The sequence below is a fragment of the Haemorhous mexicanus genome, chromosome 1 (genome assembly GCF_027477595.1).
Source record: "Haemorhous mexicanus isolate bHaeMex1 chromosome 1, bHaeMex1.pri, whole genome shotgun sequence".
Lineage (NCBI taxonomy): Eukaryota > Metazoa > Chordata > Aves > Passeriformes > Fringillidae > Haemorhous > Haemorhous mexicanus.
Window position 1 is genome coordinate 71181021 of NC_082341.1, and position 26247 is coordinate 71207267.

Consider the following 26247-nt stretch of genomic DNA (forward strand, 5'->3'; position numbering starts at 1 on the left):
ACAACAATAAATTCTTTTTTTCCCCCCTGAACATACATAGGCCTATCTATCTGCATTTCACTACTTGCCAATAGAGCAGGGAAACTTGCTAGTGCATCAGAAATGTTTTTTTTTTTTTTGGTTCTGGATGGAGAAAGGCTGCCTGGGTAGAAAACAAAAAAACCCCCCAAAAAATCTCACCTTCATCATAAAGTACTCTCTCTTCAGGGAGATGCAATAGCTTTGGCAAAGGTTGAGAGAGACTGGACCTGTTTTACAAGGCCAACAGCCACACGTTACGGAGCAGCCAAAAGCCCCCTGCAAAGCACAACTGCTTCTTATTTCCTTCTCTGTTGCCATACAGTGAAATTAAACTGCTCAGAGTCCTGGGAAGATGCAAGGGGTTTAGCACACAGAATTCATCCTGCCTGATCCTCAGTCATCTCATGCCTATTCTTATCTTTAAAATTCAGCATAGGCATGAAAGTAGAAGGACTGTGGTTCTTTCTATATTAATAAACCAAGTGGCTTTTAAAAAGCTATAGGATATAGGAAGATGTTAAACTTGGACAATGACATACTATGAGCACATTTCATAAATGATTTCTAAAGAATGTCAACTAAAAAAAGCTTTTGTGAGTGAGAAGGAACAGGATTTCTTCATTCTTTCATGCTACTTATTTGAGTTATTCCATTAATTTAACCCCCAGATATGTAATAAATTTCCCTATATTTACATATTTTTTTCCCTTCACTTTATAGGGGGATTAAAACTTTTTTTCCTGTGTTGTTCCCTAATTACCTTATATTGGTGCATTTGTTTTTTATTTCCTCTTTGCCTACCTCTTGAACTACTCATGACTATTCAAAATAAATGTCAAAATACAGTAATAGAAGAATGCCTCAACATCTCCAGAGGTTGAATATCTCAACACAGCATATTATGGTTGAATTTTCCTGTAAGTCTTTATTTTAAGGCAGATATATTTTACAGCCTTATCACTTTCTATATTTTTCACTTATGTAAGAAATAAAGCATTCTAGGCTTTTATTTCAGTGACAATTTTTTTCCAGTTTGTATCAATTTTAGATCTTTCTAGAGGTTCAAAGTTCATGTAATAATTCACTTTATTTTCCCTTGTACTGTTTTCAGCATTTACCTTGCTTTAAATGTCAGAGCCTTTCACTTCTGTTACTTTGATTTCCTTGCTGTGTCTCTTCTCTGCAAGCTGTAACTGATGGCGTATTCTGGTGTGGTCTCCCTGTCTTTTCCCATATTCAACAACCCTTTTTAAACTCAATTGTACCTTCTAACAGTTTTTTATTGCAAAACCCACACTGACCACTTCTTGTTTCTTTAATGTTCTTTTCAGAGGAACTGCAGCCTGCTGAACATTAGCTATGAAGCCTCAGCAGTCCCAACATCCCTTCCATGCAAAGGGATTCCAATACCTCCTGTTGCAGCATGATGCTCACTGACTTCCTTAATCCACAAAGTGGATTTATTCAAAAGCAGTGCTCTGACTTGACTGTGAACATTTATTCTTATCACATGGGATTCAAGGAATGTTTTGATTCCACATTATTCTCGTTGCCGTCAACGAGATGTTCTGAAGCATAAGTTACTTCAGAGAAGCACCTACACAAAAGTCTGACTTCAGGTTTTAAAGACAAGCAACAGGCTGCTGCAGTAAAAGATGAGTAAGAGAATGATCCTACAATGAAGAGATGTCTGAATGTATATTAAGACAGTACAGACAACAGAATAGGTTTTCAATACTTAGAACATGTCCAATACGAATACAGAAATTGTAGACTGGCAAAATTCAAAGAAATATTATTTCTTGGAAAGTGAGGAATTCAAGAAGAGCTTTTGACCATCTTTCTTAATATTTTATTATTCTGAAGTGAAATATTTTACAGAACTGGATGACTATTTCAGTTAGTATCAGCAGTTGAGACTATGACCACCCCAGAATGGACAACACTTAACAAAACAACATTGCTCCAGTTGCTTAATGATAATAACATATATTTGAAGTCTCACACTTCCATTTAACATGCTGCTACTACTTACACAAAACTTTTTAACAAGTAACTATGTGTGCATCAAACTTTCTCCAAAATTACATTTTATAGGAATTGTATGCTGCATTTTTAAAGCACGTAAGTGAACTGGCAGAATAAATGAGCTGACATTAAGAAATTGTTTGAAAACTATGTACTATTCCTGAAATGATTTACTCAAAATGTCTGTAATTACAGAAAGAATTTAATATTACTGTATTATTTAATTCCAAGCCATGATATCAATTATAAAATTAAACCTGTTTGTTACCCCCCAAAACAATGGCACCAAAACTGTTCTCTACTGAATCCCTATTTCCCCCCAAACAAATTCAATAACTAGTGGAGGAAAGAGGAAAAGAGGACTGACTAACAAGGGGAAGACAGTACTACTAAGCCTGTAAGAGCAAGGAAAGACAAGAAGAGTAGGAAGGAAGAAGCAAAATGAATGATGAATTGCGCTCCTCCTTACTATGTGAGTAGCTAGTAACTATTCCACTCCTTAACACCAAAGAATATTTTACCTGGACATTTTTTCTACTAATCTTATAAACCTGGAGTGCTTTTCTGGTAATGTCCAATGAAAGTAGATTTCAGATGTGAAGGTTACCATCAATATTTAAATAGAAGGGAGAAACATGAAAGGCAGCGACATGTTTAATTAAAAATAGGTAAGAGAATAAAAGCCCCCAAGAAATCAGACTTACAAACACCAAAACTGTAGATGAAAACAAAACAAAACAAAAAAATTACTATTTTTAAATGTAAAAGAAGCAGTGTACTTAATATGGTATCTGGACATTATTTAGTCAGCTCTAGGGGGCAATGCTTATTACATACTTTTCAATAGTTTATAGAATTTGTGTCTTCCAGTCACTTCAGTATCACTCTAAACCTAGAAATTTAAGATAGATACACTGAACAACATGAGCAATACTCAAATTTAAGCTGACATTTGCTAAAAATACATTTCAATGTATTTTTAACAAGTGAAACTGAGACTGCAGAACAGTAATGAATATTTCTTCATGAACAAATGTATGTAAACAAAACTGACTTAATTCCCTCCACAGAGTGAAATACAGTAGACAGAAAACCATTTTATCAAAGTAAACAGGAACATCAGTCTCACTCAGCAGGACACCCCATAACATTACTGAGAAAGTTGTATCTCAATTTATTTTCCAGTGGAATTCTTTTTAGTTTTTTTAGGGTGTTCAAAGGAATTGAAGCAGTGCAGAAAAAATGTACAATGCTTAAGCACATTTGTCTGCATTGTGTTGTGTCTATGTTTTCATCATGGCTGATGAAGAAGCTTGGAAACAGGTCAGCTGCAAGTGCATGCTGCTTTTGAATTTGTTTAGCAGCTCTTCTAGTAACCTGTAAAGGGAAACAGTTACAACTTTAGAAGATTCTGAACAGGGAACGATTACTGCAAGTTTTGATTATTCTGTCTGTGACTTCAGGTATGCTGTCTGCTTTTCTTGTGTAGCTGAATTGCAAATTTTGGTTCTCAGCCTAGTCTTTGGAATGTATTTGTAGATTTCTCTTAAGTATTAGGACTGAAAGATCAGAGATATTATGACTGTTCTAGGAGAAACATTAACTCAACACAATCATGTTGTTTTGTCCCTAACAGATAAACTGTGTATGAGTTAATTTGGGGGCATAACAATAGTTAATTTACATCTACCCACCTGTCAAGAAAGTACCTGGTGCAGTGGATAGTATTTATTATAATCCATAAACTACAGGTCTAGGAGCAATGGTGTTGATGGGCCTGTTGTATAAAATATTGATTGTAACACTGGAGATGCATTAAGTTGTTTTACAGTCTTGGCTGGGTGCTTTATTTTCTCCTTAATCTAGGGAATAATGTGATCTCTGAACTTTCTGCCCTTTTTCAAAAGCAAGCCATATAGGGCAGATATTTATCGCCTGAACTTTTTGGCATGCTGCATTACTGAACAGCCAGTAACAACAACAACAAAAAAATATACTATGTGTTCAAAAAAACCAAACTAGCCCAAGAATAGCAACTTAACCAAACAATCAGCATCTGCTTCCTCAGCGGGTCCTCTGGAAAAGGATAATGTCCACTGTAGTAATTTAGCATCATTAGCAGTGATTGTGAATGAACCCACACAAACAGCTCTCAGTCAGAGCACAAATGTGTTATTTTACACAAATACATGCAGATTACAAGGATCTGCCTGGAACAATGACAATTGCCAGGCAGTGACCTGGGAAACAGAACAAGTTCTGCACTGTCTGAGGCTCAAAACACCAAGGCAGATGTAATAATGATGCAGTTCTTCATTCTCACTTGTCTCATGATGCTCAGATGCTTGTGACTAAGTGAAAAAAAATTCTACAGGTGTTTTGGAAAATTTGAGTTAAAAGATCTCTCCTAACTCAAAACTGATTTCTAACTTTAATGAAGCATAGAGGTAAGTAAAATAAGGAGGTATCTTGAGACTTGTTGTGACTAGAGAAGAGCAGGTTTGACTACACAGACAAAGGACATCTGGAAGAAGGCACAGACTACAGACCATGAGCTGCCCAGACTCTTTATGTGTCTACAAAATAGTCTTAATTCTGACCGCTACGTGCAAACTGATTTGATGCAGGAAAGTACAATGAATCTCTAGTTCAAACCATCTATACTTACACTACTCTACTCATTACAAATCTGTCCTAGTTTTACTCTTTATTATGCTGTGGTTGCAAAATAGACTACCAAATACCAGGCCGGACACAGCAAAGCAACCTGTTTGTCAAAGGTCGTTGTGGTGGAAAAAGAAGAACCCAAAATTCCTCCTCCTGATGTTAAGAAAGAGCCACAGACCCTTTTTATTTGTTTTTGAAAGGAAACATGCTGGTTTTATGAGTTCCCCATACATCAGCTTGCAAAAGCCTGAACTTGTTCTTGACCATTTTTTTAATTGCTACTAAATTCACTAAAACAATACAATGGAACTCACAGAAACCTTAAGATTAACAAGGAAGGCTAAAGTAGATACTACAAGACAAATACGAAGCTACACTGAACTTATAAGATGAGGACAGGCAAGCAGGATATGTCACAAAGCCATTGGCTCCTCTGGGTAATTTAATAGGCTGTGAACAAAGCAAGGACTGAGCTTATTCTTGAGTCTGTCCAAAAAGGCTTCTGCTCTGTAATGCAGAAGGGTCAAATATGGTGAAAGTTAACCCTTTTATAACAAAGTTTTCTTACAAGAGTACAAAGCAATGGCTCCAAAGACCATAAAAGAAACAAGAGGGTGCATTGTACTCACTTTCTGTCAGTTCCACTTGAGAGCTGAGGCAAGGCTTCCAAAGCTTGCTTAAAGCTTGATCTGCAAGAAAAACAAAAATACTCATATTCTGCTAGTATAAGACTCAGCATTTACAGTCTCTCTCTAAATATACTATGGAAAGATGCTATATTTTTTCCATCCTTTTTGTCAATAAATTGACAAAATATTTACCTGAGACCTAGCATCCATATGCAAATTGAACATAAAATAGTCATGGGGTCAAGCATGTATCTTGATATTCCTAATGTGATGTACATCGTACATCAACAGGAAATGTTAAATCAGCAGCTCACTGAAGACTGTCACATCTTAGACTGTTCAAAAATTAACAGGTAGAGGCCAGCCTGCCTTCTGCCTAAAACTAAGTGACCATCAGTGGTGGAAGAACAGATAAAACATTGATTTTGTCTCTCTGTGCTTAGTAGACAGACCACTGCATTCTGCCTTACACAAGGGTGCCTACAAAGAGTATTCCAGTGGGTTTGCATTGAGGTAACATAGAGTCATAGAATATTTTAGGTTGGAAGGGACTTAAGGTCCAACCCTGATCTCAAAGCAGGTCCCATTTCAAGGTTAGAGGTGGTTTCTTTGGGCCATTATCCACTCAAGTGTTGAGTAATTCCAAAGATGGGGTTCCCACCCCACTCTGGGCAACAGGAGTGGAACAGAAGTGAGGGAACAATGCAGGACCTGCACAGATAGGTAGAATCTTGTCAGCAAAAGATTAATATGGTAACTTATGGCAACTACTACTAGTTACAAGTCCAGCAATAAAAAAACTTCTATGAAGCTCTGGCTTTCAGGGTTTACTGTACTTTGCCCTATTACAGACAATATAATTTCAATTTTATCCAACCTGAGCCAGTGCCAAATAGTTTTCTTTTAGTAGTTTTTCTTTTAGAGGCCTTTGTCACTATCAGAATAGCGAAGTGAGTACTCTGATTTGGAATGCAGTGACACCAGGGGATACTATGTGTGACTCTATGAAGACACATTAAGACTGCAATGTCTTCTACAAAACTGCTGATTAGGTAAGATGATCAAATTACCACCTGCAGGGACATATAATGCCGATCTCAAAAGAAGTTAAGGTAATTAAAATAATGAATGAATCTGCCTGTATCCAATCCTCACCATAATCACCTAGAAATTTCAATCAATCAGCTTTACTCAAAACTGCTGAGAGCTATTATAGCCTGTTTTTACATGCCTTGGCTGCACCAACCATTGATGGTGCTAATGCTTTTCCTTGTCCCTTTATATTAATGTGTGTGAGTATCCCACGATTTATCTTTGGTCTTGCCTCAGTGAGAAACGATAAATTGCTGAAAGCCTTTTGAAGGCGTTGACTCTAGGAGACAGTGTGAAGCTGAATTCCCCTTCCCTGATTAGATGTGTGGAGAAGAAGCAGGGTATTACATAAGCCTATGGAGAGCCCTAATTCTTCATATCCCTGTAAGGAGACCCTGCCAGTATCTGGATCTGTAGACCCTCTGATGAATGTGGCAGGTTATTTATGTTTTATGAAATTGCTGTGAAAAACTGGATAAAACTCATCAAGATCTGCTTGTGTCTGGCTTTAGCACAATTATCCTCACCAGCAGTACTGCAGTTAAGAAGTTTTACAATTTGTTTTTGGTGGCAAATATTAGTTTGTGTCTAAAAGTCCAAGTAAAAAAAACAACAAAAAAGTAACTATTTTATTTCAACTGATAAAATCTTGCTAGGCATCTGATTTTTGTATATTTACACAATAGATTGCATATGCTATTTGAAGCAAAATTCCTTTGTTCTAAATTTACAGTATGTGTTTTTGCATGTTTACCAAGGATTCCATTACACTGTAAAAAGTGACATTACAGCACATCTTACTTGCTTTCAGGTGTTAGGTATATGGCCACAGTATCCCTCAATGCACAGATTTCAAGTTTTGCCTAAAGACAGAAATACAAATATTGAATTAATGACACAATATCCTTTCACCAACTGTATAGAAGTATCCCAAAGCTTCACCTTCTTGAGAGGCAAATACTATTGCACGCTGCCCTCGTAAGCAGCCTTGGCTTTTAACAGTTTATTTCCTGTATTCTTTGTTGCCATGCTACTCTGTCAGGAGACTGCTCAAAGGAACAGCTTCATACTTTTGATTCAAGTCAAACTGTTTTCATGGTCACTGTGTAGTAGTCAAAAAACACTGTTTGTCTCTCAGTAACAGAAACAAATCTTTAATTCTGTTTCACCTTTTCTGTATTGTGATAGAAAGACAGATCCAACTTTTTTTTTTCTTTTTATAAAAAATTAAATACAGTGAGCTTAAGTTGTCACAGCACTGCTTAGCCAGGGAGAAAGAAAACACAGAAGTACAAAAATTTGTCAATGCACATTTTGTGCTTGGTTTTTCTGGTGAATCAATTTTTTTCCATCAGATGAGGAAGCAGAATGATTGTACTTTGTTTCTTTTGTGTCACCTGGCGGGCACAAGAGCTTGGGGATTTTATTCCTGCACTGTACCGTGTGCCCAAGTATTAATTTTCACTTAGGCAAACTGTGGAGGAGACTGAACTCACAGATTAAACAAACTTCATAGATCATCCATTGGTCTTTGAAAAGCAAGCATTATAATCACAACTTTTATATGAAATAGAAACATTCTGCAAGAGACCATGAAATAATTTCATTTAAAAATAAAAAGTGATCTTCATAAAAAATACCATTCTCTTCTTTAAAGCATAAATATGAAATTTAATCGAGTTAGACATTACAGTAACTGATTTATATTTACACACAACAATAATCTTCCAAAACAGAACGTTTACCAATACAACACAGACAACTAATTCTACTTCTAATGAATGCCTTTGGCTTTTAGGTATCTCCCTCATCCGTCCCCCAGGTAGGAAGACCAGTAAAATTTATGCTTTTTTTAGAGCCAGAACTTTCTGGCACAAAATATAACATAGCCACCCCAAATTTTATACTCATCAGAAATACTTTTCTCAACACACAATATTTTACCTCTTTTTGTATAGTGCTCCAAGCTCAGGAGTTGTGGACTTTTTGAAGTCCTACGCCTAAGATTCTGGAGTCTTTTCTACATTTTAGGAGGAACCAGTACCCCCTTCTCAAGTACCACAGCCTGAGTAAACCCGTTGGAAGGGCGAGCCTGTGGGTCATGGGATGTGGGAATACAGAGTGAGGCTTGAATGAGAATTTTTTGTTCAGCCCAGCAAGGCTTGGATGATGCTCACACTGCTGCTGTCTGTCAGACAGGATTTTCCATGTTCAGAGGAACAGAAAATGACCATGAGAGACAAACTTACAGTAAGGAGAGAAAAGCCTTTCAATTACAGGCTTAGGCAGCAAGTCCCAACAATGGGTTGTTTAACCAGACAAAAGGGATATAGGGGTAGCTTTGTTGTTATTCATGGATTTGGTTTAAATATGGAGTCAATCACTTGGCTGTGATCTTCCTATACTAATTCTCTGTCCAATGCCATTACTAGCAGCAACTGGAAAACAAGGCTTACCACTGTATAGTATTTTCCCATCATAATGCAAGAATGCTGTCATGTACAATGAAAATAGGGAGTTTGCTCTTTTTCTATTACAGCCATAGCAATCTGACTCAAAGGGATTTTTTATAAAAAAGTGTTTTTCTAAGAGTCCTTTAAAGCTTACCCAATACCAAGTACAACTACCAATCCAGCTGTAAATAAAGACAGCAAAGCTATTCTGCCCATGTTACAACACCATGGTATTGTAGAGAGAGTAAAACAAACAAGTGACTAGTCCTGCAAAGTCTTACAAGATCCTACTGCATCCTGTTTTAGGGATTTTTAAATCTCAAAATATCACCACACTGTTTACATTGGTTTTTTTTCTTTTAAAGTGATTTTTTTATGTCAGGCCAAAGAGAATATTTGACAACATTTCAAAGAGCTACCATTATGATGCTTTTTATCTCAGAATACAGGTAGCCTTTTAATGCTAACACAAAGATAACCCTAAAATATAATAAACCCAAGAACCAGCATCCCAAAGGATATTCATCCATAAATCTGAAATAGGTTGTAAACGAATCCTTTTTATCTCCTTGCTTTCACTGCTACAATAAATTGAATACCCAGATTATACCTCTGTTATTCTCAGTTTTCTAGATTCAGATGTTTGACACTACAAAGTATTCAGGTACCTGTAAAGCTCCATTTTTGCTGAAGGATGAAACACACTGCATCAGTCGACTTAGTTCTTCAGAGACTGCTTCTACAACCCTTGACATTACCCGAGGAACTAAGTCTTTGGAAATGGTAAACACCTAAGTTTAATGAAAGAAGAACCATAAGCACAACACCCACATTAACAGAGGTATTTTCAATACTAACATTTCAATAAAAAACATAAACATCTTTGACTGAAAGGTCTTCTTCATTGTTATCAACATACCAAAAATCCAAAAGAAACTAGAATATGAAGGATGTCTTTTGATGCTTGCCCTGCACTTCGACCAATCCCTTCTGTTAACAGCAAATTTGGCTGTGTGATTTGTGATAACCTTCTTGCTATACCAAAAAGCAGCTAAACTTCAAAATATGTGCTTTTGGCTGATGGATGCAGAAAGTCAAGTGGCTGTAGACAGATTGCCGTCTTGTAGATAGCAGCTATAATTCAGAGTGGTGTGTCTGACTGACACTTACACATTCAGCCACTTTTTACCCATATATTTTGCTGTTTCTTCTAGACTCCTTTATATTTGACCACTGTTGAATGGCTAGTGTTGTTATACTCTGTGGCACAGGTAAACGTTTGACAGCCTGTGCGAGTATGAGGATGTCAATGGATTTTCACTTAGACTCTGCCACTGCTGCCATTTATTAGTTCCCTGGCAAAAAATTTTAAATCTTACTGGTTTCCCATGCATCAAAACCATCTTTTTAACCACTTATTCGTATAACTTTTAAAAGTTGCATATTCAGAATAATAACTGCAACACAAGGTTATTAAACCTATGCTTGAAGCAAAGTATGAAGAGACCAATCTTCCTTAAAGGGAGTTTTACAGAAGTGAGAAATTGTTGTGGATTAAAAAAAAGAAAGCATGAATTTTTAATAATGAATTAGGGAAAATGCAGGCTAAGAGGTTGGAATCTAGGAGGAAGTGAAATTATAGGTTAGACACACCAAACTTGTGTCAAAGCTTAAAGGTGATGATAGAGCTGCATTAAATTGCACAGGGCTGGGAGAGAAGATGACACATGAAGCTGGAGTGGTTTATGTAAGCTTAAGTGTGTGACTGGAGTGGTACAAGAAGGAAAATGAAATATATAAAATTTTGAAACATTTCCCCACTTTCTGCTTTGAAAAATTCTGAAGAATTAAGTAGTGGATTGTTCTGCTGGAATAACTTTGCTTTTACACAAAGTTTAGCTCCCATGTCTGACAGAGAAATTTAGTAACTGACAGAAGATATTAATACATATGTGTAATAATCAACAAGGAAAAAAAAAACAAGGAAAGAAAGATTCCTACAGAGTTTCCAGTGATTTAAATAAAGAATTGTGTAGCAGGCATTCCATAAGGCTGATCATTCCAAAAGGCAGGTCTGCACCACAGGCCAAGCACACTGACCCCATAAATGCCAGCTACCAGCTGTTACCAGAGCTGGAAAGAGGTCATCTTATTCAGCACCAATCACTGCTGTTCAACTCAACACAAACATACCAGGAACATGCCCAAAGTTCTTCTACTGAGAAGAGAATATTTCTGCCTGCAATGAGCACTCTTGAAGTTACTTTACAGAATCCAGGAAAAATAACTGTCAGTAAGAGTGAATCATCACAAATTTGCAGTAAGAAGCCCTTATTTTGATTTCAGCTAAATTTGAATTCAAAGGTAGAGAAACAATTTTCTTTCCATTTCAGTCTATCCTTGCTGTTCATCTGATAGTTAATTTTTGCTGTTTCAAAATACAGAAACTTGCTGCCTGGCTAACTAAACTTAAACCTGACCCAGCTTAACAGAATTTCACCAGTGGAAATGGGAGTTTCGTCTTGACACACGTTCTCAAGTTTCTGTATATTTCACATCTAGAAATTTATGAGGCAATGCTATTTAGGCCAGAATAAGTATCGGTCTCAATGAAGAGAGCACAGCAATGCACCTTACTGCTGCAGCATTTTAACAAGTATGCATGTTTACAAGCCTAGCTCAATAAGTCACAAATTACTTTGAATTTTTTAAAGCAAAACCTCTAATTTCCATTTTAATCAATTTCCACTACACTGAAAAATGTTATTAAAAATTGGTATTGTGTTGGCATATGTTTTTAGTGTTTCTCATTTCCTCATTTGGAAGCATTTGGTAAAATCACAATGCTTCTGTGGAAATGCTTCTGCTATAATTTAACAGTGAGATAGTATAGAAAATATTGCAAGTCAAATTTGAAGTTCCTGAAAATATTTTAATTTATATGAATCCTTGTAATTTAGGAAGGAATAAGATAAGTAAAAGGCTCAAGTGAATGTCATTATATTTTAAATACAGGGAAAAGGTAGAGCAGCCATACTTGTGGTATTTTGGAAGCTAAGAGTAATATTACTAGCAATGCTTCTGCCAGGAGCAATAGTAATCTGTTAACACTCTTGATGATTAGAAGGAGTGATTATGTAAAACATGGGCTCTAAATTAAAGAACCATAGAAAATTCCTGCATACAATCCCAAAAGGCTAAATAATTGCAGCCCCTGTGAGTTTATTATGTTATAAGCAAAGTTTTAACATGCACTTCCTAGCCTAGGTTGCCATTACCTACTTAGGTATTTCAAGCAGTATTTGTGTTTACAAAGACTATAAAACTTTCTGTGTTTAGCTTTCCTATTCCCATTGTATGCAGAAGACTGACATATATTGGCTTTTCACTCTGAGTGGTATGTGTTGAACATTTCCTTCAAGGTGAAACAGAAGTTAATTTACAGATGTTTTGGAAAATAAAGGTAATCAGAGAAAGAGAGCATCATAACTAGGTATATATCTATACATTATCTGCATGGAAAGGGAGAATTTAACTTCAGCATTTGGCTTTCCTCTTTATCAGATAACGGAGATAAAAAGGTGTAATGGAGTGTTAGAGAGGATAAACAGGAACTACTCATCTCCTTCTGCCCATTAAAAAAAAGTTATCAGTCGCATAACAGGTTGGCTAAACCTAATCTAAAACACATCTATAACAAAGACACTTCAAAAAAAAAAAAATCTGGGATTTACCAGCGAAAGTACACTGAAATCATATGAATATAAGCATGAAATGATCTGAAGTTTCTCCTCACCTCTGCATGCACAGCAATGATATTCACTAATGCTTCTTTCAAGTAGTTTCTGACACCTGAAACAAGAGAAACAAAATAATTACTTTCATTCTGTTGTCTCAACACCACCATAATATTCTGCTGTTCAATACTGTACTTTTTATTTTCATTTTTTACTACTACTTTTGCAATCAGAGGCAGAAAGAGAAAGTCCCATAGCCACACCACTAGACTATTTCCTTTTTCAAATCAAATGGAGAAAGGCACATTTCCTTACAGCAGAAGGTTAAAAAAGCCAGTAGGTTCCTGTTTTAGTATTCTTCTCCAGCAAGATAATTTCACCAACTTTGCAATTTAATAAAAAAATAGCATTATTAAAAAATACACTCTGGATGCATTGCTAGAATACATACACCATGGCACAGAACATGCACCACAGTTTGATAAGTTCTAAAGAACAAAGTCAAGAGGTTTTGTTTGTATAACAGTCTTCAAGATCTTACTACTTTATCAGCTTCTCTATCTGTGAATTATTACAGAGAGGAATAGCAAGGTCTCTTGTTTATCTGAAAGCGGTTCAGAATATATTACTCACAGCAGTTTATAGGAGATGTCATGCCTTAGTAGAAATTTCCTTTTGGGGAAGGTGGAGAAGTCACATAAGCATTTTCTTGCCAAGCTTATGAAACACTTGTCAATTTACACTAAGAAGTGAATTCTAAACAGAATATCCAGCAGCATGCAGCATGTGCTTTAGTTAGGACAGGCTCTTAGTACTCTCTGCTGCTGTAATTCTGTAACTTTCCTAGCCTGTACTCCAGTAATCTAAGATTTAAAATAGGCAAAAATCTAAAATTGCCTCACTCGTTTTTATGGCCAATTCACTCTGTAGGCAAAGGAAAATTAGAAAGCATTCAACTCAATAAAGTATGTACAAATGCTCTAAGTACAAACAAAGTAACGAGAGAGGGTTAGTGATCCACATGACCTCAACTTCTGATTTTGATTAGTCTACCACGAGTCAGAGAAAGTGCAATGACCCCATCCCTCCCTTCAATACAGTCAATTGACAGTAAAATACAAGAATCATGGACAAAGACTAGTGAGACCACACAGCTCAGAGATCACAGAGTGATTAAGGCTAATGCTATAAAAATTACAAAGTGAACTTTAAATCAGTTCATCTTACTTGCTCCACCTTTCCTCAGATAACACCAATGCAGAAGCTTAGTCCTACTAAAAAAGCAGCTTTAAAAGGGGTTACCTGAGATCATAAAAATGAGCTATTCTGTGAGAAGAGTAGCATCTCACTATTGCCACCTCAGTCATGCTCATATCTTGAACCACTGATCCCAGAACTTGCTTCAAGATCTAAGAAGGTGAAACTTTTTCTTTGTTAGACAATTAGGGATAAAAATTTTATAAAAGCAGGACACAAGGAAGACCTGTCCTTGACAGCAAAGGACTGTCTTGCATGAGGAACAAGATGTGCAGTGGGATGCAGCCTGAATGTCAGAAAAATACAAGTCTTTCTCTAGACATTCCAAAACATCTCTAGTGCCTTTTCTCTTTACCTTTATTCTTCCCCTTGAAAATCTCAGTAGTTTTTTTTTCCGTTTAAATTAACCCAAAGACAAGTCAAACAGTATCATATACCAGCTTGCAAACCTAAAATTTCTTTCATCTTAGCAAGGAAGTGAGGGAGGAATAAAGTAACACCAGAAATTTTATGAAACTGACTTTTTTTCTCCTGCCCTGTAACCTTGCAAAACAAAGCAAGAATGTTACACACCAATACTTGAACCACACCAAAAGATCACAGGTATATGTGGAAATGCAACACCCCCTTCCTTTTTCCTCTTGTACTGTTTTCCTTCTTTTACTTCACCCTGCCCCTGTTTAAATCCTCTGCATACTTCATATCAGAGAGGTCAAAACTTCTATCACACCCCAGAAACAAATACAACTTGACCAGACACTGAACAATGGTATGCATATCACATCAAGAGGTACAGGGTGAATTTGGGAGCTGGTTTGCAGTTAACCTCAGGGTGCAAAGTGTTGCTTTTGGTCTGCAAACCTATGTGGTATTTAGCTTTTGGCTGCCTCCCAGCCTCATCTTGTGACAGTAGGATCTTTCACGTGGAAACTTTGATTTTACTTTTGCACAAATGCTGCACAAGATTAAGACTTAGACAGTCTCCCTTCTCTAGGGACACCTGAGCACTGCCATGGCACGTTCCTTAGTCAATCAAAATTTCAGTTGTGACCTAAGCAGCATTTCTTTGGCCCAACTGAGTGTTCCCTAATGAAGTATCTCACTCAAACCCTGCTACTGCTCGGGAGCAGTAAGGAAAGTACAGAGAAGGGGCTGCCATGTCAGAGAGAGCACGTGTGTCTCCTGCAGAGGTGGCCAGCAGGCTGAGCTGGGAAGAAGTGTTATCAAGGAGGTGAGTGAAAAGCTGGAGTGGATAGAGACTGAAATGGGTTGTGTAAGAGGGTGATGTGGTTCCAAGGAAGAATCCTGGTTTCCCACCTATCTCACCTAAGCCCCCGAGGTAGCGAAACTCTTCTCACACATTTGTGCAACTTGGCTCAGGGTAGGAGCTGCTAATTCTGTCTGCTGCTGCAAGCACTCAAACAGCTTTTGATTGTGCTAGTAAAAGCTGCCTATCACTGTATCTGCAGAAACTTTCCATAACATATTTCATGAAGAGTTAGTTACCAAGTTGCTATCACTGCTATAACTACCTAAGTACTGTTAATTTCTAAAAGCATGAAATACTAATATCAGCAACATTAGTGCCAGATGTTGAACACCATTGCCTGATGGTTCTCAGCTAAGGTAAAATGGTTATTTATGTCAGAGCTCAGAATCAATTCAGTAAATGGAATGGAAATGGAAGCTATGGTAAAAATGAAGTGAGAGTAGTTTAGTATTGCATATTGTTAGCCTATCCCAGCTGCATGATAAAATTGTTAACTTAAACTTCAGTGAAAGGGCATAAGCAGACATATTTTATCTTGCATCCTTGTACCATGCACAAGGACGAATGGGCGAGCTAAGAACTTAAAGGAGGTAAAGGCTACTGGGATTGCAAGAAATAATCAGGTGTTCCTGACCTTTCATAGCAGGCTCAGTCCTGCAATGACTGCAGGATCAGGGAGCTCAATACCAGCACATATATTTCCTCAGTTTCTTCAACAGGTTTTACAATTTAAGAGCAAATAATTCAGCACAAACTGTGCATAGCTATGCAGTTTAGAGACAGTCTATGTATATGGAACTGCCATTGCCTTAACTGCAGCATTTAATACCCTGGAAGACCTTGTCTTGGTAAGCTAAACAAGCCAAAGACAGAAAGAGCATGTAATTGCACTCTAAAAATGCTAGTTAGTGGAACCAGACAGGGAAAGAAGGGAGAACTGTGCAAGGTGAAGAATAACAGAGGCACAAGAAAGAAAGAAAGAAGGTATAAATGAACTGGCCATCAGTGAACTTAGGCTGGAAATTAAAGGTCACTGTGTAAAGGTTTGCTCTAACTAAGCTATGGAAGATGTGGTTTTATGACAATCATTGCTGTTGGGAGGGTCATTTTCCTACCACAAAAAGAACATAAGTAAAAGGAGCATCTCCCCCCAGCCTTCCCTTTTGTCTTATTTGTAAAGGATTTAATTTTTGGATGTGGAGACAAAGCCAAACATATCAGAATGTCAGAACCTGCAGGCATAGTTAATAACTGTGTTATATTTTGAAAAGTTACAATAAAAAAATATCCCATTTCTGATTTATATCACGGTACTGTTTGTGGCAGGCTTTGCTGAAGCAAAGTATTACTTTTCTGGAATATGATTCACTAGAAATACAAGCAGTGGCATCCAACGGTGAATTTGTTGTGAAATTCATTTCAAAATGAAAAAATTCTGTCTAGAATAGAATTTTTGTGCAGCTTTCTCTACAACTGTTCAGCAGCCCACGCAATTACAGTTTTTGGGACACCATGCTGCCAGTCCTATTATACAGCACTGAAAGCTAATGCACCATGTAACCGTAGATTGCAACTATTAGGCTAATCAAGTGAAACATAACATTCTTAAGTCTAAAATACCTCTTATTTAGCATATTGAAGGACAAATACAATGCCTTTCCACTGCTTCTGACAGAAATGTGTTACAGAAAGTCTCAACAAGCCCTTGCAATTTTTCTGAGGAAAATGTTATTATTCTGTTACAACATAAATGCATTCCACTCCCACTCTATTCTTAATACCAAAGACTAACTTGCTGGAATTCTAGCTGCCACTAACAAAGCCCCAGCATTGCTCTAAAGAAAAATGAATGGGAAGATTTAAGAAATAAAAATGAAGGACAATTTCAGCCATCAACTATCACAATGGCTGACAGAAACTTTAAAATAGCATCTTCCAATTTTGGACTCTCCACTGCAGTTTTTACCAGAGAAACATATAAAAAGTTATCCATTAATCTCCAGTTTACACCACCCATTAATTTTATTCTTTTTTTTTTGTTTACAACTTAAATGTGTCACTCTACATTTCAAAGCAATTTTAGCAACACTGTAAAGCTGTAGCATGGATGACTGTGTGAATGATGGGAAAAGCAGAAGGGAAAAAGGTTTGTGGTTCTGAGGAGTAACAGAAACCAAACTTTTAGCTTGCCAATATAGGAGTCATTCAGGAGATGGTGTAGAGCTACCAGTTGTCCCACTTGTTCTCAGAGATATGTTTCCCCCAAGTACTTAGATGACATCGTTATACTACGAAACCCCCAGAGTGACTGAATAAGCATGAAAGAGCTGGGACTCCAATACCACATGTGTAATTCTAAAACACAGAGAGGCTACAAAAACTTGCATGCAAGAAAAGAGCAAAGGTTGCACACATGGTAAAATGGAACTCATCTGGCTGCTTCTTCTGTGACAGAAGCTAACTTGGGTCTTCAAATGTTCCCAGTCCTTCTACAGCAAATTGATAGTGTGAAGGATGCTATGAGCTTCAAACATTTTTTAAGCCTTCTGCAGACTTGAGTTCAAAGAATGAGCTCAAGTTCACTGAGGACAACTGAAACACACAGGAAATATTAACCAAGGCAGATGGGGTTTGACACACTTTTAACTTTTGTGAGATTGGAACCTCATTTGAGATGGACAGCTGGGAATCCAACCTTGCTGCTGCCTCTCATGAAACCAGCCTTTTAGCTTGCTTCTTGTGCAAAATGGATAAGGAAAGGATAAATGCATGTAACTACTTAGAAAAAAGCAGATGATTTCGGCAGGTACCTCTGCTTATTAGCAGTAAACCAGACATGAGGATGAGAGGCTATGAATGATCAAAAAAAAAAAAAAAAAAAAAAAAAAAAAAAAAAAAAAGGGAAAATTTAGTTAAAGAGAAATCATGCAGGAATACTGAAAGCTACTGTTCCTTTCTGGAAGAGCTAGAAAAGCCATCCATAGGCAATTCTACAGTTTGACAGCTGCCACTTTTTTTTTTTTTTTTTTAAATAAAGCAGAGAAGACTGAACAGCTCTTAATATGTTGACTAAGCTACCAGTCCTGTTTCACGACTGAGTTGACTGACTTATTAGAAACCTAAGCTCAGAAATGAGTGTTGGGTAGGCACAGAGCCACCAACTTAGGGAACAACAGAGAACATTCTGAGACCATTCTGTAGGAGGCCAATATTTAACTGGGCAAGCAACCACTGCTGGTGGTAGCAATGTTTCTTAGTGCTTCTGAAAAGAGAGCACTAAATTTGTTGGCCTTGAGGCTTGAGCATGACTTGGTAGAGATAGGAAAACTGATGCCTGGGAGTCTGAAATTTTGCATTTTAAGACACATCCAATTGTACGCAATAGTTTTTACAATTTATTGTTCTTTTTGGTGGGTTATGCCAGTAACAGTCAATCAGTCTGAAACCTTTTTCCTGATTAGTTTTTAATGAAAACTTTAAAAAAAAATGTACAGAATTTGGTGATCCAAAGAGATTAATATTTTTCATACCTAGCTGCAGAACAACAATAACTGCCTGTTCCTGGACATTTCATTTGCTAGAGGAGGGTGAATGAAAAAAATTGTTTTATCTGCTCTCTTCTAATGAAGGAACTGGCTTTTCAATTTTTTTTTATATATTCTTCTTAGTTACATTACATTCTACTGCTAAATTTAAACAAAATGGTATTGGCAATGTTAATTTCTAAGCTTCAGATATATCATGCCAAACTTTACAGCAAGTCACACTCAAAGTGTTCTGAACTGTATGTCAGTTAAGCTCCTGCAGCTCTTCTGTAAGTTTTTAATCTATGTGAAACTGTTGGGAAAAAAAAAAGCTGCACACATCTCCTGCAAGTCGTTAATCAGTGCTGCGTAGTGCACATTAAAAAAGAAACTAATGAATGGTATCCAAAGCCATGTGGATGTAACTTCTTAAAACAGTCTGATTTTAACTGTTAAGCTTCCTCTAGGGTCTGGCTGCATTGCAGCTGCAATAGCAGTATTTGACACCTGCTTTAACTAAAATTATCCTGGCACAATTTCACATTCTTCCCCAGTGCAACTCCTGTTGCAGAAGCAGTTCTAGGGGCTAGGAGGATTCCTTTTGGGATGGCAGACAGTAATTTGTATTTCTCCAGCTCTTGAAAAGGCAATCTGTGCTCTACAACACACCAAGTGAGCCCTGTCCTGCTAGTGCAGTCCATGTGGGAATTTCAAGCCTAGATGGATGCCTCCTGAAAAACCAAGCTGCCCCACACACACCCCACAGAATTTCACTTTTCAATCTAACCTAAACAATAACTTCCACTAAAATCAAGTAATCTCTTTCCAAACCCCAAACATTTACACAGGTAAGGCAGAATGGGTGGGAGGGGGAAGAGGCTCTACAGAGTAAAACACTATCTGAGGTCACAGCAGGTCAGCAGGGCAGTCAGCACTGCCTCCATGCAAAAGCTGCTGGAACATTTTTTAAAAAAGGCTAACAGTGCAGGTGTGTCATGGTAGAAAAATTTTAATTGACAAGATCTAGAGATAACTCCAGGCTTCCCATACATACAGATCACTGCCTGACACCTCCAGTGCGTGCAAAGATCTATCAACTACCTTATCCCAAGAAATGAACAGGAAATAGCACAGACTAAAAGTGAAAATTCAAATGAACACCAAAATATTTTTATTTTTAGGCTGCAGAATTCCAAATAAACATGACTTATAATGCACCTTACACATAAAACATTTCAGAGACTCAGGGTACTGGACTGTGAAGTACATATAGCAAAAACCAGTTTACATTATGTTATTATTGGGAAGGTATTTATGAAGGAATATTCCTTATATGAAGGAATAAACTTATTACTTGAATTTTTCAGAGCACTTAACTTCATTTGAAAAAAAATAGACCAATTTGGATTTAGAATGAAATGCCCAGGATGACATGAAAATGACTGACATCTATCTACGAGAACAAACAGCACAGTATGCCTGAGGCTGCATTAAATACATTTGAAGAAAGGTGTTGGCCCTCAAAACTATTCAGAAATCTAATATTTATAACCAGGGAAAGTTTAATGTGACTGATAGGCTGTTTAACCTTGGATGTTCCCAGAACAACAAACTCTATTGGCCTCATTAGAAAATGCCCTAAATTATTTAATGTTTCTGGAAAATTAATTTGAAAGCTACCAACTATTTGCAATTACTACAGTAAATGCAATACCCCATTTAGAAAAGTAGTCTTTTAATTTCCAAGCAGCCTGCACCTTGCAAGATAGTTCCCTAACCTACAGGAATAGACAGAAACCTAACTTGTTTGCATGCATAAACCTTCCATGAACTACAGCACTGGTACATGAGTATTTCATGCTATTTTACTGAAGTGCCCCCACCCACACAGTGATATCATCTAACTTGACACCCCTCAGATGCTAAAAAAAATATATATATCAAAAAAAAGTAGAGACGCGACTTGGAATTTCCCCATGGACATAACAAAGCAGCTCACCTTTATACTCTACAGCAGCACAAAGGTTTCTCCCTTAAAAGACAGTTGGTAGGAAATTAGCTTCAGCTAACTGTACTACCAGTGGCCTGTTTTCTAATTTAAGGCAGCTAGACAAGCCTGCTTGTTTCTTCCTAATTACTAAAAATACATTTGCTATCATGCTTTGTTGTTTGTCCTGGATAAAAACATTTCCAGAAAACTGCTTGCAGGATGCTAAGAGGAGAACACATATCTGGCAGCAGCTCTCAAAATACAGGAGATCCACCAGGTCACAACCTTTACCACCACCTAAGTGGCCTTATTTGTTTATTATATTCCTCCCTTGTTTTGACTCACTAGTATTTTTCAAGTTGATTTAAAAAAAGTTAATAATTAGTAGCTGTCAAAAACCAAATAACAAACAGGGCAAATAATGGCTTTCATTCACTTATTGCTTCTGTTTTGCCCAAAGAAATACAGACACCACCTCTTAATTCTAGAAAATTAAATGGATATTATCACATTCAGTAAATTCCTTACTTCACAGTAAGATTTATGCAGTCTGATTAATAACACTATTTTTACAATAATTTTACACAATTTTTATAATCACGCTCAAAGGTTTTTACAACCTTTGAACATGACTAAATATTTTTTAAAATATGTGCATAGTATATTAACAAACAAATATAGACAATACCATAAATACCAATAAAAATAAATACCATATATAAGAAAAAGGTAAGTTAGAGGAAAGTAATTATCTAAAACCAGTCTAGAATGAAAGACATAATTACAGCATTCACAGAATTTTATGGATCCATATGATACACCTGAGCCAAGTTAAATGTCACACAACTGCTCCATTGTCATTAAGGAAGAAAAACCCACTTAAAAACAGGGACTCCAGAATCTCATTTCAATTTAAACAAGAATGTGAAATTTCTCACCAGGCCACTTCCTGCTATTGCTGGAAACATTCCCTCCTTTAAACAGAGATGGATTTCAAGGTACTGTACTGAATGTTGTTTTGAAAGTACATTAAGAAGAAAATGTGAACGTGTAGGCAAACTGGAAACTCTCTGGAGAGATTACCCACTTATTTAACCACATTTCCTGTTTTTTAACCCATTTGTCCTAATTCAGTCCTTAGACTACTGACAAAAATAGATACAAGTATGCTATAAATAGTTCATTAGCAGGTTTTTCTCAGTAAAACTGAAAATGTTTTGATTAATCTATTGTTCTTACTAGCTCCATACTAATTAAACTGTGAATCAGATTAATGTTTTCTTGAAATTCTTGTCTGCATAGCTCATGGTAATTATAAATATAGAGTGCCTTAGGAATTTGAGAAAAAGTCCCGAGAACTAATAGTGACCTAAAAAATAGCGATCAATAATTGAAATTTAATGAAGAAATTACTGGTAACCTATGTGGCAAAGTGCTTTTACAAATAGCAGTTCTGAAGCAAGGGAAGAGGCTGATCACCCAAAGCCACAACCTTTCTAAACAGTCTGAGATCTGAAGGCCCAAATGCTACATCATTGAATTAGTCACCTTGCACTTAGTTTCAGCCATGGTAGTGTGTTGACCTAACACAGTGAATGTCATTTGAAGGACCTGACACAAGTAGCCACAAAACTTATTTCTAAAATATTAAAATGTGAAGGCTTTTCAGACTTCTGTTACCTGTAATTTTTGAACTACTTTAATTCAATCAATTGAAATTATGTCATGACATTCAAAGAACCTGAAAGTTTCTGTGCTTCAGTTGCCTTGGAGTAGCAGAAGCTCTAAAGATTGCCAATATTTTGATTAATACATTTGTCTATGCATTAACTTCAGTCTGCAAGAGGAAAACACCAAGAGAATAATACTGGTTCTATGCCTTCCTGCATAAACCAAATTGAGATATCTTTAAAACTGAAGCTGCTGAGGCTCTTCTGAACTTTCTGCTACCCCATTCAAAAACCACAGAATGATCTGAGAGACTGTTGAACAGGACTAGCCAATACTGCTGCTTTCCTTACAGATATTAAACTCCACTGCTTCTGGGATAGGATAGAATACAGTTTCCTTTATTATTAAGAAGGAGCAAAATCTGTAAATGTCAAAGATTACAAGAGAAAATGCAAAACCCAACAGTGCTTCACTTGGGAAGGAGAGGTGTTTGCTAGCATCAAATATTTAAAAGACGAGCAGATAGCTGAAGGCCAATTTTATATGTATGCATGTTCTTGCAAGGATTTTGCTCAGAGATGGATTTATGTTCACTTCTTCCTCCAAACACAGGAACAAAGCCCAAAGGGCATTTTATAAATGCAGACATGGAGGTCTTGAGCAAAAGATGTTGCATGTCATACTTAGAACTGAACCAAGAAGACTCTCAAATTACCCAACTTATTGCACAATCAGCCAAATTTCAATCTACTAATCAGGTAACAAAGAATATAAATGGTGAAAGAACAACAAACAAAAAAGCCCCAAACCCCATAAACCAAGAATTCCAATGCACTAATGTAAAAAAAAGAACAAAAAACTTCAGAGATTATAGCCATTCATACCTCTCCATCTAAGCATACACCAGTTTCAGCTCACTCCCCACTGGTAAAGAAACGCATTGATGATCATTAGATGAACCCAGTACTTGAGATACATTACCCACAGACATTTGTCTTTTTGTTGTTGTCATTTAAATAAGAACAACATGGTCTGGCAGAGTTACAGCCTTTACAGTGCTCTACAAGTGCAAGGACCAATGTGTGGCTGTAACATATAAAAGCAACCTGGTGTCAGAACAAGAATATAAACACTCCACAGCCAACAGTGTGCTGCTCTATAGATTCAGCATTACTTAAAAAATACCTTACCACTTCTACTTCAGCATTAACAGCTTTGGGGATGTTGAGTCTTTTTTTTGTTGTTGTTGAATTAAAGTGGGTATATGTTTGACTGAAGGGAAAACCCAACAGTAGAAATTAATTACAACTATTAGATATTAAAGTAGGTGGTTTGAAGAAGATGAAAAAAAAATTTGCACTACAAGAAAAGACATTTCACTCAACAAAAACATAACATCTAAACCAAATCCATTTTTCTTCCTGAATGTTAAAAAAAGCCAGGTTCTGAAGAATGAAATTTATGCGTGAGACACTCAGATATAACAAACACTCCTTCTTGACATGAAAATGAATACATCTAAGGATGACTCAGTATTACCTGAACTTTATCTACCAGCAATCCATTTGCTGTAGAATGCTGCTTCATTTTCCAGAAGAAAAATTGTTAACCAATTTCTTCCCTCTTCCCCCCTTGATTTTCAGCATATAAAGGTCATATGTATCTAAGTATGTATCTATCACTATATTTTAACTATAAGAATAATTTTAATGCTAAATGATTTTCTTTCAATAAAGCAGAGACTACTTATAGCCAACAGGTAAAAACAGCGTGCTGAAAACAGGTTACATGTCCCTGGTATGACTAGGTTCCTACTGATTTTAGCAATTTTTAAGACAGGGCTGTGATCCTTCTCTGTGTGTCCAGGAAACATAGCAGAGTGGAAACTTAATGGCTCTTTCCTGGTCACAGAACGTTCTTAAGTTTCCAAAGTTTGTAGGCAAAAGGAACACTGAGGTAAAACACAATATTGCCCATAAGAGGGAACAGACTACAAAGTGTATATAAATATTTGCTATGTATTGGACATATTTTCAAATAGCTGTGTGCATCAACAGTTTTTTCATGAAATAAAGTTAGATTATGCTGACCAATAAACTGCTCTGCTGCTTAAAAGCTGTCTTCCTAATGTTTTTTTTTTCAGATTTAAGAATAATTGAGAAACTGTGAAACAGACCAGCTGGTGGGTGGTAGACAAATGAAGGGTATCATCATCTTGTAAAACTAGTGCCTACATACCTCTGAAGCCTGGCACTCACATCATTTCCAGTACTGTAACCTGTTTGCCATTTATTTTGCTAATTATTCACAAGTGAGCCTCTTAAGGAAAAACCCTGAACAGTTGTACCCCTTGACAACTTTGACATAAGCTTCCAAAAGTCTGAGTGTAGTAACTCATCACACTTGGGGGTCCTTGCCACTCCCAGACCTGTCTCACTTTACAGAAAAGAAGTCACACATACTGTGGTGTCAGTGGGGATCAAAGCCAGCAACATAGACAAATCCCTTCAGACTGCCCCCAGAGGTCCCCACACAGGAAGACTTATGAAATGACAAGAATGCCAATTTAAAAAGGTGTTCCACAGATTAAAGAGTGTAGCTGTATTCACCCCATAAAGATACAGGATGACCAATTCAACAGGAAAAGCCAGTCACTTCTTTAATTGTAAGGTAGACTAAAAAAAAACATCTCTATCAAAACTGAGAATAGTTGAATCCAAAAATCTCAAGCAGTATTTTCTTTCATTAACACAAACCAAGCATAGTCGGCAAGAATATTCATTTATTTCTTTCAAACACATCAATTTTAAGGCACCCTGAAGGTGTCCTTTCATGATTTTATAAAACCTAGAATTATTAAAACCTTTCAAAACACAGACTCACTCAGGAAACTGTGTGTTCTTCTCATAATTCCTTAAGTCACTGGTACTGTAATAATAGCCTGTCAAATGCAAAATGACAGCAATTTCATAAATGAAGAATGGGCTTAGAGATATACTATGTTTATGAATTTACTTTGGTTGTCACTCAAATATTATTATCATAAGAAATGAGAAAACTGAAGTCAACTGATCCAAAAGAGACTAATTTCACAAATAAAGTGTTTGGAACAATACAGACACTAATAATTTTAGTGCCCAGTTTTGCTCTGCATGTCTCTAACCTTCAAGTTACTGAAAAAATTTTAATTACCCATGAAACATGTCCTGCATTTATTAGAGTGACTTACAACAGATATACTTGGGTAAGTAAAAGAAAAGGCAAAAATTGGCAAGAGAAAGTATAGACCTTTTAAAACTCTTTTTTTTAAAGTAAGCAACTTCAAAAGTGGTGCTTTGAGAAAAAGCTTATGAGCAGCACTAAGATGCACAATCTTCATGGTTTTACAGTACGTTTTGTTATTAAAGTTGATGATTTTTTTGAAAGTTGCTATTTCTATTGAATTACACAAACGTATAATGATAACAAGCAGGTGGCAATGCATAATATAAAAGCCCCAATGGTTCTGGAACCTGATTCTGCAAAGGTCTGTGAGTGTTCTTAACTCAAAAAATGCAAGCAGTCACCACACTGAAAAAAAGCACAGAACCAGTTCTTAATATTTTTATGTATTTTCTTCCAAATTGCTTTGTGTACCAATTGTACGTGAAATGCATGCAAGTACATGAAATTTTAATTTGTCTTTAGTAACTAAATTCAGCAAATTGGCAACCAAATCAAAGCCACTATATTAACAAACACTAATTGGGAGCAGTATTTAGTAGGCAGGATGGAAGTATCGAGTCATGGGAAAAAGCTGACTGAACAAAGGGACTTTGATTACAGATTCAGTGGATTCTTAGGAAAATGTGGTAGGAGGTTGTGCTCTGCTTCCTTTCACCAAATTTTCAAATTTTATTTCTATGGCA

General features: G+C 36.6%; 1 protein-coding gene across 1 annotated transcript in view; it reads right to left on the minus strand.

Annotated features, from left to right (window-relative positions):
- Positions 1 to 1850: 1850 nt before the first annotated feature.
- EXOC2 (exocyst complex component 2) overlaps positions 1851 to 26247 on the minus strand; it is a 126192-nt gene continuing 101795 nt past the window's right edge. The window contains exons 24-28 of the mRNA XM_059853528.1: positions 12687 to 12742; positions 9559 to 9681; positions 7239 to 7300; positions 5346 to 5405; positions 1851 to 3426 (exon numbers count right to left, since the gene is read on the minus strand). Of these exons, the coding sequence (XP_059709511.1) occupies positions 3333 to 3426; positions 5346 to 5405; positions 7239 to 7300; positions 9559 to 9681; positions 12687 to 12742 (395 nt within the window). The 3' untranslated portion in view covers positions 1851 to 3332. The remainder of the gene's footprint in view (positions 3427 to 5345; positions 5406 to 7238; positions 7301 to 9558; positions 9682 to 12686; positions 12743 to 26247) is intronic.